General features: G+C 39.9%; 1 protein-coding gene across 2 annotated transcripts in view; it reads left to right on the top strand.

Moving 5' to 3' along the window:
* Window positions 1–16,064, top strand: part of SOBP (sine oculis binding protein homolog) — a 112,359-nt gene that overhangs the window by 19,864 nt on the left and 76,431 nt on the right. For both annotated transcript variants that reach the window (XM_036379566.2, XM_036379565.2), the window contains exon 4: window positions 3,907–4,058. In XM_036379566.2, the coding sequence (XP_036235459.1) occupies window positions 3,907–4,058 (152 nt within the window). The remainder of the gene's footprint in view (window positions 1–3,906; window positions 4,059–16,064) is intronic.

Raw genomic sequence — 16,064 nt, 5'->3', positions numbered from 1 at the left:
GTCAGGATGAGCTCATGTTACTTTAAGCAGATATGCTAAGCTAGACTACCAGCAAAAGATTGACTATGAACAAAGGAGACTATTGCCAATGTAGTAAACTGGGATAATTATTGTGGAGAAGCTTTCTTAGTGCAGTTCTAATCAGGAAAAGATTAGAATAAATATTGAAGACAGATAACCAGTCTTAAACTACTGGATTTGAAAATTTCCTACTTCCCTATGATCTCCTAGCAGCAAGTTCTTCTAGCTGAACGCTCTAGGAACAGGGATTTGATACATTTTCCTGAAAGCAGGGCAGGAATCTGGTAAAGTGATTTTCAAAGAATTTGGCCTTGAAAGACAAAGGTCTGTGAAAAAGTGAGAGGAATTTTATCTTGAATGGAATGCAAGATACGAATTCCTGGTTTCAGATTATTCCAGCTTGCATTTAGCAGATGACAGCACTTAAATCCCAAGACTCTGTCTTTTCTTATTTCACAGTCTTAATGTCTTGAGGCTATGTTACTGCTTCTCACTGCTGGTAGAAATACATGAAGTAATACTTTCTGCCAATGTTGCAGTCCTGAATTTTGGTCACTAAGCTTAATACACTGTAACAAAACATGCCTATTAGTTCTTTTCACAAGGTCTGCTCAGATCTTTACCACAACCAGTGTGAAGAAGGAAAGCACACAGTCAGTCAGGTTTGGACCTTTATCATTGTCCCCAGCTGTCACCCATGCCCATAGGGCGCAGCTCTGTACTCCCTCAGGTACCAAGCATGGCCTCCTTTCTCTGCTGTTCTTAGCATCACTTGTAGCTGAAAGAAAGGATTTGAGTTTAGACCAAGCTTTCCTCCCACTGGGCTGGACCCGATTGATGGTCCATAGAAATGTCATCATGGATGTTTTCTATTTCACTTGATGAACTGCATTACAAAAAGTTTGAGTTTGAGTTGCATCAAAAGTTGTCTTAGGCAAATGTACACTTGAGGGAACAAAGATGATTTGAAAAGTGATGTGTTAGTGTCCTGTCCCAGCAAGTGTGTACTCTGAACCCCCTTCTGAAGTACTGCTATTTCCTGGCTGCTTCACATGGCCATACTCAGTTAATCCTTTTGTAGCAGTGTTCTTGAGTCTATTAAATTGAAGAGGCATCTAGTTCTATTATTGCTGTTACCATGAAATGAAAGGGATTACATTGTTTGATGACTATTGTGGGAAAGGAGTAGAATAGAGAAATAGTTTGAGTTCTTTGTGTATAGCTAGATTATTTCCTTCCCTTTTCCCCTTCCTTCTTTCAAAATGATGACCATTTTGACTAATACTGATGATGCCCCCTGGATATCACATATCACTTCCTGGAAGTGCGTACAGTGGCTGGAAGTAGTAGTTTGTAAACCATTCTCTGCTATTTTTTTGACCATCAAATCTATGGACCACTCGTGAAGCCATGCTGCTTCAAAGGATTCTCTGTGAGGTGGTTGTGAAGTTCTGCTGGACGGGACATGGCAAGACAGCAACCTGACACAGAAGGTCCTTCTCCCTCTCCTCTCCTCCCCTTCCCTTGCCAGGATATATCTTAGAGGGTCTTTGGTAGAGGGAGGTGGACTGAACCTGACTGTCCTGATTAACCACCTGCAGAAAAGTGCAGAGAAGTGAATAACATGGCTTTTCCGTGTAAACAGCTGCTGCTGGTATCCTGTGTAATTAGAAATAAACAATTTTGTGGGACTTTCTCATCATCTATGGGAGACTGTTCATGTGAATTAGTGAACAGGAATTGAAGGATAGGTGAAGTGTTCCCCCTATCAAATCACTTATGAAAGCCCCTGAGAATCCCAGTGGTGCATCTGTGTTTCCCCTTAAAAACTGTGCCCCAGACAAGCTAACCTGCTTCAAAAGGAGCTACTTCAGCACCTACTTTACCAGTGAACTCTCTTTCAGCTCTGTAATATTCTTTTTTCATTTATGAGAGTTCCTCTCATCAGAAATGAAGGCTATTAGAAAGGTATCACTGGTAGATCTTCTCTTTTCCAGAGATAAAATGCTTCTTATCAGTAGGGGAATATATGTTACTGTTATCTGAAACAAGAGTCTGCTGTCTGGTTCCTTTGATTCAGAGGATCTTCTGTTGTCCTGGTACATTCAAAGGGGCAGGTTCAGTCTGTAAGGAATTGGTTTATTATGGTGCAAAAGTAGCTGAATCAGGGTGCCTTTGAAAAAGATAAGTGCTGCAAATGGCTCAGGACAAGAATGGGGGGAAGAGCTCTAGGTCTGTGCTGAGTAGTTGGCATCCTGGACAAGACCAGTGTGCAGAGAAAGTGGCATGCAAAAATCACCACGCAGCACCCTGTGTTACAGCAGCCTGGCTGATGCTGCAGCCAGCTCAGGGCAGGCTTTTTCACCCTAGAGATGGCTAGTGATAATTTCGGCCAAATTGCTTTGATTTCCCTTCATGTTCAGTATATGAAGGTGCTTATAATACTGGCAAATCCCACTCTAAAGGGTAAGTGATACAATACATTAAACACAAATCTGTGCTATAACTTGGCCTTAAATGTAGGTTTAAAGGTAGACAGTCTGATTAAAACTAAAAGGTCATTATTTTACATTGTAGAATTTTATTTGTAGCTGTAAATCATAACACAATTTGTGGAAGGAAAAAAGTTATTAAACTGGCAGTATTTATTCCAATAAGGTGAGTAAAATGCAGCACGTAGTTCTGAGTTATGATAGTGAGGAAAGGAGCCAAATCACTCTGCTAAAAATTAGTTTGCCAATAATTTTACAGAACGATGACAGCGTAGCTTCAAAAACAAATCCTTTATAGGGAAATAGGATGGCTGCATGACAGAATCTCTAAGCTATGAATTCTCCACAGCTCATGGACCAGGAACTGCTTTAACAATTAGTCTCCAGGGATATTTTTTCCCAGAAGTTAGACAATGGCTGCTGTCTGTAACTGAAAGGTCATTCAGTATCACAAACTGGACATAGAACTGAAGAGTTCTGTGTTTTAAGTCAGAAAGATTCCTGCTAACTTTTTGACTTGATCTGTTTAGTAGGCTTAACTATTCACTGCTGTTGTCTGTGAACCTGAGGTGGGAGTGATGACCACAAAAGGATTTTGCAAAAGGATATTTACATTAGTAAATAAGCTCTGTGGTATTTTTACATGCCAGAAGGCACACATGCCACATTTGTAACACATGTTAGAGAAGAGCTTGAAAGAGGCTTGTGAACTCTGCCTGAATTAAAATTTGACCAATGAGCATAATGACTGAAAAATAACCTGGCAGATTTTGCCACAGTGCTGCAACTTCTGCCTTGTTTAAGTCTATGTTTCTGTGACTGCTGAATTCACACAAAAGTTCCCTGTTTTGTATGCTACTCATTTCAAAATAATACAGAAAAGGGGTGTTTTATGTTCCTTCTTATTTAGAAGAGGGCTCGTGTTAGAGACCTGCCTTGGTGCAGCACCTTCTGGCTGTGTTTTATCACCAGCTTGCTGAGCAGAGCATCTCAGGGACTCACTACAGCACACTGTAAGTAACAAGAGCAAAACAGCAATACCCACTAAACCTTCAGTCTTGGTTACTCGTTTAATAAAGAGTTGTGCGCTCTAAAGCGCACTAAAAAGTTCTCGAGATTTCCAGATATTTTCAGCAGTGCACAATTTTTGGAGTTAATCATCTTTTCCAGCCATTTTAGAAGCTTTGCCAGGCTGCTGAGTCTGGCTGGCACAGGTCACTGGCTGCCTGAGGATGAAGCTGGTGATCACAGGCAGGCACAGTTCTGCTCTCTGACAGTGAGGGAGTTAGCAATAAGATGAGCTGGTGCTGCTTGTGTCTAAGAGTAAGTGTGCAGATGTCTGAGGAAGGTGTTTGCATCTCATGTAAACATTGTTCTTATATTTTTGTTGTAGAAGATGATGTGTCAAATGTACAAATAATGTGTGCCTGGTGCCAGAAAGTTGGAATCAAGCGCTATTCCCTGAGTATGGGAAGTGAAGTGAAATGCTTCTGCAGCGAGAAGTGCTTTGCAGCTTGCCGAAGAGCATATTTCAAGAGAAACAAGGTAAGAGAAATAAGGAAAGATGTAACCTACATAGACATGGCTTTAATCAGGCCCAGCCTGAGTCTCATTTAGCATCTGATACAAACTCTTTTCTTTTGTTTTCTCTGTTTCACCTAGTCCCACCACTTTCCATCTGTATTGTCTGTTGGACTGTCAACCCTTTACTAACCTTCTTTCTTTCAGTTTCTCTCAGCTTGATACTTGGGTTTTGTGAGGGTCAGGAAATTTAAATACTAATAAGCATTAACATAAGACTCTGAATGTGGCCTTAGAGTCTCAGGATACCTCCTACACATACACAACTAAGAGGAAGTATCAGAGAAATAGAATAGAGAAAGGCTGTGTATGGCAGTGCCACCAAGTCCCATGGCACTCGGATCATGGCCAGTTGGTAAATGCTTTTAGGGCCTAAGTCTCAGTCCCATCACAATACTGCACATCTTTTCACTGCTGCTAGTGAGCTGTAGTTTCATTCTTTAAATTATATAATTTTTAATAACTTATCATTGCTACAAAATTCAGACACTATTCAATTTTTGGGTTGGGGTAAGCAATGTTTGAACATCTAGAGTAACGTGAACACCCCTCCTACTCAATTTAAATTTAACTCCATCTAAAATTAGAAGCAATCCTAATATTGAATGTCTACAAAAATTGCTGTAATCACTGAAGCATGGTGCCTGAAAATGCCCTCTAGGTTACTTCAGCAGCTGTTTTTCCTCAGCAGAATTTGTAACATGTCATTTAAAGAAAAATAGAGAAGAAACCCCTCAAATTTTTAGTTGTTTAAAACTAACTGTATCCTTTTGGCGCTTAATAGTGTGAGCCTCTGGCTAACTTTATTGTCTTAGAAATGTTTATCATTCATAAAACTCTTTACATTTTGGCTTCCTAAATGATGCCATTTACCCTCATCCTTCAGGACATTCCAAGCCTGTCAAGTTCAAACTGACTTCAGGTCTCTAAATCTGGTCTTTTACGTCTGTCATGACAACCAATAAGTACATATGGTTTCTAGACGTAAGATGCAATGTTATAGCAAATTAACCTCCTTTATAAATTTGGGTCACATCATCCTGCCAAAAAAAAAAAAAAGCCTGAAGAATTAGGTTGCAAAAATCAGTAGAGTGGAATTTTAGTGGCAGTCTTGGAGAATCAAGCTCATAGTGTCTACTGGAGCAGACAGGCAAGTAAAAGTCACATGAGTATTCTGTGAAGAGTGTTGTTTACATTCTTTTTATTTAAAAGTGTAGAGGAGGGAAATATGTGCTCCTTAGATGCTCCTCATTTGAGAATAAATCTGCAGGGATGTATGTGCATGTGCACATGTGCACTTCTATCACATGCAGTTCTGTGTGCCTTAGAGTGTGCAGGGCACAGTCCAGACACTCTGGGCTGACAGGATGCAGATCTCTGTCAGCTGATGCTCCTGTGACTTCCAGTCACAAATTTTCATGGATAAGATACTTCCTAGTAATGGAGGCATTGTCAGTGATCCTGGTTAAGTGGTCCTGTGTGACCAGAACTGATGAGTACCAGATAATTTGGGAAACCTTGGAGAGGCAGATGAAAGGACTTGGTGTATTCTTTCTCACCTACAGCTTAGATCCTGAAATAAGAGATTTAAATCTCCACTAAATTAAAATAAATGTGTGTTAACATAATGCATAGATGTACTTCAACCTTCTAGTAACCCATTAGTAGTAGAATTCAGTAATAGTTTATGACCATGAATTTAGTCAGTGAGGCAGTATATGAAAAAGTTCCCTTTTACCTGACTTACTATTTATTACCCTTGTGCTTTACTGGAGGCCTCCTTGTTCTTGTATTATGAGAGAGGATGAATTAGAGCTTCACATTCACCTTGGTTCCCTTTCCTACACCTCTGTTAACTTCTGGAAGATGCCAAATATTTCCATCGAGAAAGCTCTCTGTAGTCATTGTTTTGTATGTGTGTACAGACAGACAGACACACACACACATATACAAATATATACAAATAAATACATATACACATATATGTATATAAGCACAATAGATGTTCCTAATATTTTTATATGCCAGCATATCCCAGTGAAATGTCCTATTATTCACTAAAAAGGTTTCAAACTAACAAAATGCCATGTGGGAGGACTTGGCAAAACATGGTGAGAAAACATTATCATGATGATTGGCTCTGCTTCAAAGCTAAGCCAGTGAGTTAAATTTTCTTTTTCTTTGGACCTGTGAAACCTGGAATTTCACAGGATTTGACTGAGCAGAGGAAATCTGTAGCTGCTCCTTGCATATATTTATGGCATTAGATAATCTGGGGACAGAATATTTAGGAAGTGCTGTTGTTAAATGAAGACAAGCGCAGTAGAACTCAGCAGACCCTCACGCTTCTGGTTTTGCACTTCACCTGTTAGTAACAGAGTGGAGTCTTGAGGAATAAGATCAAAAGAACCAGGATGCAATAGTTTCAGATTTAACTGCTGACCTTTGCTCTTTTACTGCTATTCCAACAGCGTACCTGTCTTCTCCCTGACTCTAATGCTTATTTATGTATTTTAAGGAGTTATGCCACTCTACACTTTCTCATTTTTCAAACAGAGGAGCAAAACAGTCACGTTTCACCTGCCTTATGCATGTTTTAAACAGGGATCTCTGCCACAATATAGTGTTGTATTACATTAAATATGTACAGCTGCTGCATTTCTGGGAGCTGATAGGACTTTGTGGTCACTTTATTTAAAGCTTGAGTTTCCTAATGGATCACGTTAAGCAGTCTTCCCTCCCTCCCCTAGATAAGAAGTGCTGTAATAAGTGCTTGCCTCGGATGGTAGGACTGTTTAAGCAGTAAAGAATTAGTTATCACTAATGCCTCAAAACAGCACTAAGTAATGCTGTGAATTATCCATCCCTGAATGACAATTGCTGTGTTCAGAATGAGGACTTTTGTAATCAGTCTAAGACAAAAAATCTTTTCCCATACACAGGGCAAATGCACATTACAATGCTGCATGCCACAGATGCCCAGCTGGGAGAAGGCTTGGCATGAGCCCACCCTGAAGTGCCCTGAAAGGGCTCCACAAAGCCCCAGGCCAGCTGGGCACTGGCTGCTCCCAACTTCTAACTCCTTCTCAGCCCTTTCCTGCACTAGGTTTGGCAAGAGCAGCAACACACTGGGATAAGCTGGTGCCTTTCTGGCCCTGACACCTTTGAACCCAAGGAGTTAAGTCTGAGGTGCCCATCAGGCTTTCCTGCCTTTTGTCCTGCTGGAGTCTTGTCTATTTGTGCTCTGGAAGCTGGGCCTCTGTATCCTCTGCATCCATGCATAGCCAGGGTTGTCAGGGAGCTTCATGCCTGGAATAGGAAGTTTGTAAGGAAGAAGTCTGGTGCAACCTTAAGTTGCTTTTCTTATAAGAAATGCAAATTTTACTCCAGGTGTTTTAAAGTCATGACTGTTCAAAATTATATCAGCCAGCAGCCATGCCTTGCAAGAATAGAAATATGTATGTTTTGAAATTATAAAGGCTCCCCCAACAGAATACACTTATCTAAATTGTTAGTGATAAATAAACAAAAAATTGAGGCTTTTACCCCATTCAGCAAAACCCAAAGCATTTAGACAAGATCCAATTTAGAAAGAAACCTAAAAATAACACCACTGCCACCCCCAAACAAAAATAACCCAAATCTGCATTCCTGCTCCTGTTTGTCCAGTTTGCCCAGTCAAATGCATATATTGTAATAATGTATAATATTGTATATTGAATATTGTATAATGACAACCTGTTGTGTAAAATAATACCGACTAAAAGGAACCATTGCTGGAAAAGCAAGCGTTTGGGACTAATGTAAGTAGTACCCAAAGATATAAGATTTGGATGCTTCTCAGATTGAATTTTAGAGGCCAACTAATACAAAGTTAAGTACCAAAGAGTCACATAAGGGCAAAAAGCACTAGACCACCAAGTTTCAGAATACGAAATTTAAAGGGAATGGTTGGACTCATAATTTGATCCAGTGAGTCTGAAGCTTGAAAAGATTAATTTTGAAATTAAATTGTTTGACTCAATGGGTCAGAAAACAAATTTATTATGACCAAATAGCCAAACACAGAACTAGAACTGACTTCAAAGAGGCTATAAACTCTGCTCACAGATATATTAAAGAGTAATTTACTTGTTTTGACTAAGGCTTTGGAGACATAGCGAGTGCAAGGTTCTCAGGCAGTATTTTATACTTGACCTTGTCCCTGCTTCATACTGCCTCACAATTAGGAAGAAAGATAGATGTTTCTGTTTACAGAGCAGTCCAATTTCATTCATGCTAATAAACAAAAAGGCATAAATCAAAAAGTAAAAGTGAGCTACTCTGTAGCACCAAGAAGATGTAAACAAGGATGACCCTTTTCTCCCTGTAAAGTGTAGTGATGGGCCACACTGTGCGTTAGTAGTGCAGACAGGGAGTAGTGCAGACAGGTTTAAGGTCCTTTATCTCATCTGTGTGGCAAAAATGAATGTGAACTATCAAATGGAGCTGTAAGAAGTCATAGACATTTATATAGTTCTGAGTTCTGTTGCATTAGGAAACCCCTCACATTTTCAAGCTATATTTAAAGATGATAAAGAGCATGCAACGTCATATAGCTTTAGTGCTCTTGCCTGCATAATTTTTTTATTAATTAATATCTATCACTAAGTGATAATATGGACATTTAGATACAAACATGTACTATAAACAGGAGTAAACAGCAACTATCATTCCCCAGAATTATTACTGAGGATTGTCAGAGAAAGTTCTCTTGATTTCAAGCTTAATTGTGCGGCCTAACAGCGCATGAGAGATATTTAACAATCTCACTGTTAAGTCAATGAGTAATGGCAAAAAAAAAAGCCACTTTCATCTCTTCCTTATGCATCTACAAAATTTAATTTGTAAAGTGATCATTATTCATGGAAATTCAGAAAATTGCTTGGAGCAACTGGATGCAAATAATGCCCTGACCAAAAAAAAAAGAAAGCTTAGCTGTTCCTTTAGACTCCCTTTCTATAGTTGAAAAACATGGGGCTCTGAATAGAAAATCTATTTCTCCTAGAGATTTAACTTGCGTTAATCAGGTGTTCAGAAAGGTCAGTGCAGAGCAGGTGTCCCACCATCTTTTCATACAGTTGCCCATATTTGGTTCTGTGGAGCTGTAGAGAAAAGCAGGATTCAATAACTGGTTCACAAAGTGGCTTCTGCCGCTGCGGGTTTGCGTAGAACGTGCGTGCGTGTATTTGTGTGTGCACATCTGCGTGTGTGTGTGCGCCTATTGCCACAGCAGCCAATTGAAAAGGTTTCCTGCAAATGCTTGAAGGTATAGGGGAAAAAGACAACAAACATCTCCATAGCTGTGATTGCTTTGTTGAGACATAAATGAGCGCTGATGAGTGAATGCAGATGAGACGCTGAGTCTGCAGGGGAAACAGCTCAAGTGTGGGGCACAATTGCAAACTTCTTTGAGGAACTGGCTGGAGAAGGAGGGATAAGGAGAATAACCTCATTCAGAAGATGTTTTTAAAGTTTGTGGAGGGTTGAAGGCTGCATATAGTGACCAAGAACCTGGAGCAGAGACTGAAATATTAAGAAAATCCTGAGGTGTGAAAAAAATGGGTGGTATTGGTCAGAAAGAAGATTGGCATCATTGTCTTGCTGTCATCAGCTGGCCTGGTTATTTACAGGATGCTAAACCTGGAAATCTCATAGAATTGCTTCCCTAAACCAGAGCTAGGATTTTTCATGATTAGAAGAGGCAAATGAAATTCCAAATTAACCTACTGAGCCCATCAGTCAGAATATCTCGCCATTCACCCACAACAAAGCAAAATGCATTGCCATTGCTAGCAATGAAATGGGCAGCAGCACCTGACTGATGCCACCAAGTGACTTAATGAAGGGATCTGGCAAACCCAGCTTGCTTGTCAGTTTGTAAACTCAATGGACATTTTAATGTCCATCTGCTGCCATTTAATACTATAAATTTGAATCAAATTCCCATTGTCTGAATTACTAGCAGGTATCCAATCCAATTAAAAGGCGTGTTCACTTTTAATTTTAACCACCATGTCACATTACATCAGTCGTGTTGCATTCTGGCTGCTTTGGTTCTATCAAGATGAATATGCTAATTACAGCTGCCTCTTGGGGGGCAGGCATTTGATTCAAACAAAGCTACCAGTTTATGCAAGGTCCTCACATCAGTTTTGGACAGCTTCAACGATTGCACTTTTTCTTTTTCCCAGAAGCAAGTTTTGTTTGCATACAGATGGTACAACAAAAACCACTAATTGTGTTAGGACTTGACTGGAAATGCTTTTAAGCTCCTTGCACACCGGGTGAATGCAGTTTAGAGCAATGATTTGGATTTAAATAGATGTTCTGGCACCTTGGTATTGGAGAAGTGAAAGAAGTTTCTACCTGCAGAGTGACTGAGGGAAAAATATGGCCAGTAGCCATTTTTCTGGAGGTTACTAAAAAGCTTTACTAAGGCTTTAAATCGCATAGGGCAAATTTTTGAAGGGGAGAGGAGGACACTAGAGGATAACAGACATTTTGCTCCTTTAAAAAGTCTGGCAAGATAGACTTCATGGTCTGCGTCCATGGCATTTTTACATCACCAAGGGATTTTTGATTAAAGAGTTTAAATCAATAACAATGATGCATTCAGAAAATAGCAGATATAATACACAGTGGTGCTTACTTTACCTCTCAACCCCTTTGGTCCAACCTATGTGAGCTGGCCAATTGCTCAAAAAAATATTGCTCTCCTCTGTTTCGTGTCTCAGCTCAGGTCGCCTTAGATTAACCTTGGCTTTGTAAGAAATTAGGCACCTTTCAGCTTTGTTTTCACAGAATGAGCATCAAGAACAGTCCTTGTTCTGACAAAAGCTTAGGGTATATTTCCAAAGTGAATCTAATTTGCACAGACTATATTTGGTGCCACTCTTCCTTTTCCTAATGAACACATCAATCATTAATACTAATATGAGCTGGGCAAATAAAGAAATGCATATTAAATGTTTGTTCAAAAATATCATGACATTTGAATAAATTATTGCCTTAATGGCATCTGTTCATTTATCAGTCAGCTCATTAACTTAGGGAAATACTGAAAAGGAGGTTGAGTATTTTTTTCACTCTATATATTTTTATTTGAAAACCAAAATTAAGCAAATATGGTTTTCAAAAATGTGTTTGGATTAGGAACAATGTTGTGAGCAACACCATTCGTACACACTTCTGAAAGGGTGTGTGGAATACAGAAATTGGAATTAGCGGCGTAGTTTAACGAGGCAAAATTCCACCCAGGCAGGGTAGCATGGTGGGCAGAAGTTAAAAACCTGAGGGGCCCAGCTGAAGGTGGAAGGTAATTTCTAGTCCTAAAGTGTCTCAGGAGGTGACATTGCTGTCACATTTCACAAGTGGCAAAGTAATTTGTGCAGGTGAGGCAGCAATTCAGTGGTGTTGCGACACTTCTTGTCAGCTGACAGTCTGTATTTAATCACTCTATTACACTCCCAGTGTGGTGACTTTCCTCTCCATCAGCCATAGAAATCTTGCAATAAATTCAAGGATGAAACTGAGTTCAGACCAAGGGAGTAAATCACATTGTCTATCTTTTTGGCCTCTTCTAGCCAGGAAAGTTTCATCCCTTTTAGGTTTGTTTGGAAACGTCTGCTGGTTTATGGGAAGATTGAAGAAACCCTTACACCCATTAACCTTGAGTCTGGCCTTGTGAGTTTAAATGAAGCTAGGAGAGGCCAAATGGATATAACTTATAATCTGCTGGATGAACAGGAAAATGTACTACTGGGGATTGTTAGTTGAAGTCAGTTTCTTGCCATAAATCAAGCCGTGCTCATTGTGCAGGTGTTAAACTTGATGGAAGAATGAGGTGGGTTTTATAGAGCAAAAGTCTGAAAATGTAAAATGTCTTTCCAGTAGAAGATCATTTCTCCAATAATGTTTGATCACTTGGTGGCCAGATAAATTCAGTTACTGGCTGTGCTCTGTCAAAACCCCAAGCATTTACAGCTCACCTATTTGAATTTAAGTTGAAAGTAAACATATGTTGTGAGTTGTCAGACTTGATGCAATTTTGTATCTAAAATAAATGTACTCATCTGCTTAGTAATACTTAGAAACAGCCATTTGATGGGTGTGGAGGTGGGGAACATGTGTCTTCAGATGTTTTGGGTTTGTTTGCTCTCCAGCCTAAGAAGCAGGAGGCCAGACCCTGCCTCTGTCACACAGAGGGGCTGGCAGAGATGCTCGGGCAGGAGCCAGGCCTTTGGCTGGGGTGAGGGGGAGACGTGGCTCTGTTGCTGCCCATTTATTTCAGAAGCAGAGCAGAGCATCTCTCCAGCCCTTCTCTGGGCTTTGTGAGGGAAAGGGCCCTTAGTGGGGCATGGTAGCCTGGTGCAGCTTTCCTGGGGAGCGTGGGGAGTCACCAAGGACTCAACATCTCTATGAGACTGAGTGATTTTCCTCTTACCACGTGGATGGATGCGGCACTGCAGTGTCCTGTATGCCTGTGGCCCTTCTCTCCCTTGAAATTCACAGTCTCAAATGAAAAGGGAAGCCTGTTGAGATAGAAATCAAACATCTCAGTCTCAATAACTCTTATTATTTTTAATTTAGCCCCCAGGCTTTTGTAGTTGTGGTGCACAGTGCTACTAAAAATTAGGTGGAAGAAAGCTCCTAGAACTAGAAACATTATTCTTAAAAGATTAATCTAGAGATTAAAGCAGTGCACCAACATTTAAATATTTATGGGGAGAAAGGTTTGAATGATTTCATTGTGTAGTGTGAAAATAATTGTTGACTTTGGCTACTGTTGAATGGTCCAGTCTCATGCCTTCTTTTGCAGAAGCAAAATCTTGATATTGATATTTATCAATATCACTGCCTTGATAAGGCAGCTCTCTCTGAGTTTTGACTAATGTACAAGTATTAAAAGAGAAAGTAGCTGTACTACTGACTTCAGTGTGTGAAGGTGATAACTTCATCCTGAGGAAGAAGGACCAGGAGCACTGAAAGAGGAGGTTCGAAAATACCAAGGAAAAGGGTTAAACAAGAAAAGGTTTAAAAAGAGGGAAAAAAAGAAGCATTGAATCTCTCTAGAGGCTATTTAAGAACACCATATTAGATGCACAGATGGTATGTATACCTCTGAGCAAGGAAAAGTAGAAAGGGGAGAGTAAATCTGGCATAGTTAAGTGAAGAAGTGCATAAGCTTAAAGGGACACTGTCAACTTAAAAATCGCACTTTTACTGGAAAATTTGTTACCTACTACTGTTACAAACAACACCTATGATTACTGTAACTGAAAGATGAGACAAAAAACTCCCTCTGCTTTTTTGTGTACTTTCTTTGGGCCTGATCCAGACTCCATTGGCATCAGCGGGTGACATCCCACTGCTTGCAATTAGCTTTAGATCAGGCCCTGTGCATATTTGCCCTGTACATTGTGTACATGCAATTCAATTATTTTACATCTGGTCTGTTTTCCTATTGTTTCTGTGGTTTTCACACAGCAAGAGAGGAAAAAACCATTTTTTTCCAAATTGGAAGTGTGGTTGTTAAATGATGGAAATGCCACCAGGGTCCTAGGCATACATGTAGCAGAAATACCAAATGTTTTGCCTTTTTAAGACAAAACACTTCCTTCAAGACTTTTGAAGACATGGTCAATCAGTTACAGCTAAAGGTTCCTGAGGTGGAGTGCAGAAATTATCTGAAAGGTGCAGGTACCAGGCAGCGTAGGAAATACAGAAAAAGTGTCTCTCTAGAAAACAAAAAGCCACCTATAAGTCCCCTGTGCCTGTAAGCCATCCAGACATGGCTCTGACCTCCTCTCAAAAAGTGGAACAGCAGAGAAACGAAATTAAATTTCCTGTGTCTATCTTCACCACAGAGGATGATGAGGAAATTCCTGTCCCAAGGACACTATCCACAGGAAATCAGAATGTGGCCTTATAACAGAAATTGAAGTCTCTTAGGATGTAGTTATGGACCAACTTCAGCAACTCGAGAGCAGTAAATCACCAGGAGCAGATGGTGCTCAGCCGAGTGTTCCTAAGGAAATAAAAGTGTGAAGCAGCAGAGATATTGACAAGGATCTGCAATATATCATTAAAACCAGCAACTGTTCCTGAAAATTTGGAAGCCTTTTGTATGGTGCTTAAAAAAAACCAAAACAAAAACAAAAAAAGAAAAGGAGACATAAGGTTACTTTCTTCTTGAGCACAGGAAATGAGAGTTCCTAAATAATTTTTATTTAATTTGCTTAACAGCAGAATAAAGTAAGTTAAGTTAGGCATGACCTGGCAGGTAGTAACACTGTAAAGAACAGCTGGGATATAATTTTTATACATAGCAGCTTTTAGACAGAGATATTCAGGAAGTTATTTGGACTCAGGATCATGTTTGCTGGATAAGATTGGTTGGTTTTGATGTGTTATTTGATGTCTATGGGTAGTTTGATGCTCTCCATGGAAGCAGTGAATGCAGCATACCTTAGTCCACGTTTTCATAGGAAGCTGGACATCTAAATAAGAAACTGCTTGTGTTGAAAAGGACTCAAGTTTCCTGCCAAAATAAAAATTACTTTATAATGCTGAAAAGTGTTTTTGTTTGTGCTACACAAAATTTTAATTCAATTTTCTTGAGAAAAATGAATTTTTTTTCAGGAGAAAAATTGGATTTTCCAACAAAAGGCAGATACTCAATGCACAAACCCACAGAATCACATTCCTGGTTTCTGCAGTTGTACCACATGGGCAAGGAGTAAGAGATGAGTACAGAGGTTTTGCCCAGCAACCATGGCTAGTGTGTACACACGCACGGAAATCAGCTGAGAGAGGCAAATTGGAAGTTCTAATGGATTTGAAATTTAGTAAAGCACTTGAAATGGCATCTCATGAAATCTTACCCCCAGATTAATTCAAATTACTTTGGATATGAACACTGTCAAGTGGCCTGAAAACAGGCTCAAGGAATAAAGTAAAGGGTGGTGATAAAGAGCAGCATATCAGGTTGTGGATAGAGAAGTGCCAGGGGGACTTTCGTGAGGTTGGTCTTGTTTCATATTTCATTAATGATCTCCAGGAGAGAACAGAGAGCAAGTTCACAAACTCTGCAGCTGATACTGAACTTGGAGGAGTTGCAGAAACCAGACAGGACAGAAAATACTTCTCTGGAGGAATTAGAAATAATGAAGAAATCAAACTTGTACTTTTCCAAAAGCGAGATATTGTGTCTAGGGGGGACAAAAAAGCAACCTGAAAAAATATCCTCAGGGAATGAGTGAAGCTAAGAAGCAGCCTGAAGCTGAGGATAGGAGAAGGGCAATAAGTTGGATGATGCAGATATAATGGTAGTTAAATGGGCAAGGGTCTGGGGTGGTGGAGTGTTGGGGAGGACAGTTGGGTGGTTGCTGTAATGTGGATAGAACAAGGGGTGGCAAGATTTGGAGAGAGTTTGCGTATGCAGAGTTCAGTGATGAGACAAATCAAAGATGCTTTAGGGAATATGAAAATGTTAAGGCTGTGGAGAAGGAGGAGAAGGCTGGACCAGAGGTTCATCTTTTGCAGTTTTGATGTATAATTCTCTAATGTGTCAACACTTGTAGCTGGGGTCTGAAATGAGCTGGTTTGCTTGGGACTGACTAAGCTGGTAAAAGCAAACACTACTAAACACAGTAGCTGGCACTGGCAGGGGGATACACACACCATCCTCTGTATATTTTCTGTCTCCTGCAGAAATGAAAGGATAGCATGCTTGGATTCAGCAGGAGTTATTAATTCCCAAAAGTATACCACCCATTTTTAGACTCAACTGTTACAAATAGTTAAAGGCCTGAGTGACAAGCCACTGAAATAAACAGGAGTGCTCTGTTTGGAGTAGCAGTTGAACTGGTACTAAAATTAAATGATGTAGTTGCAGAGGTTTGTTAAGGCTGATTACTATTAGCAAAG

The sequence above is a fragment of the Molothrus ater genome, chromosome 3 (assembly GCF_012460135.2).
Source record: "Molothrus ater isolate BHLD 08-10-18 breed brown headed cowbird chromosome 3, BPBGC_Mater_1.1, whole genome shotgun sequence".
In the NCBI taxonomy this organism is placed as follows: Eukaryota; Metazoa; Chordata; class Aves; order Passeriformes; family Icteridae; genus Molothrus; species Molothrus ater.
The sequence above is the reverse complement of the archived record's forward strand: the minus strand, read 5'-3'. Positions and strand labels throughout refer to the sequence as shown.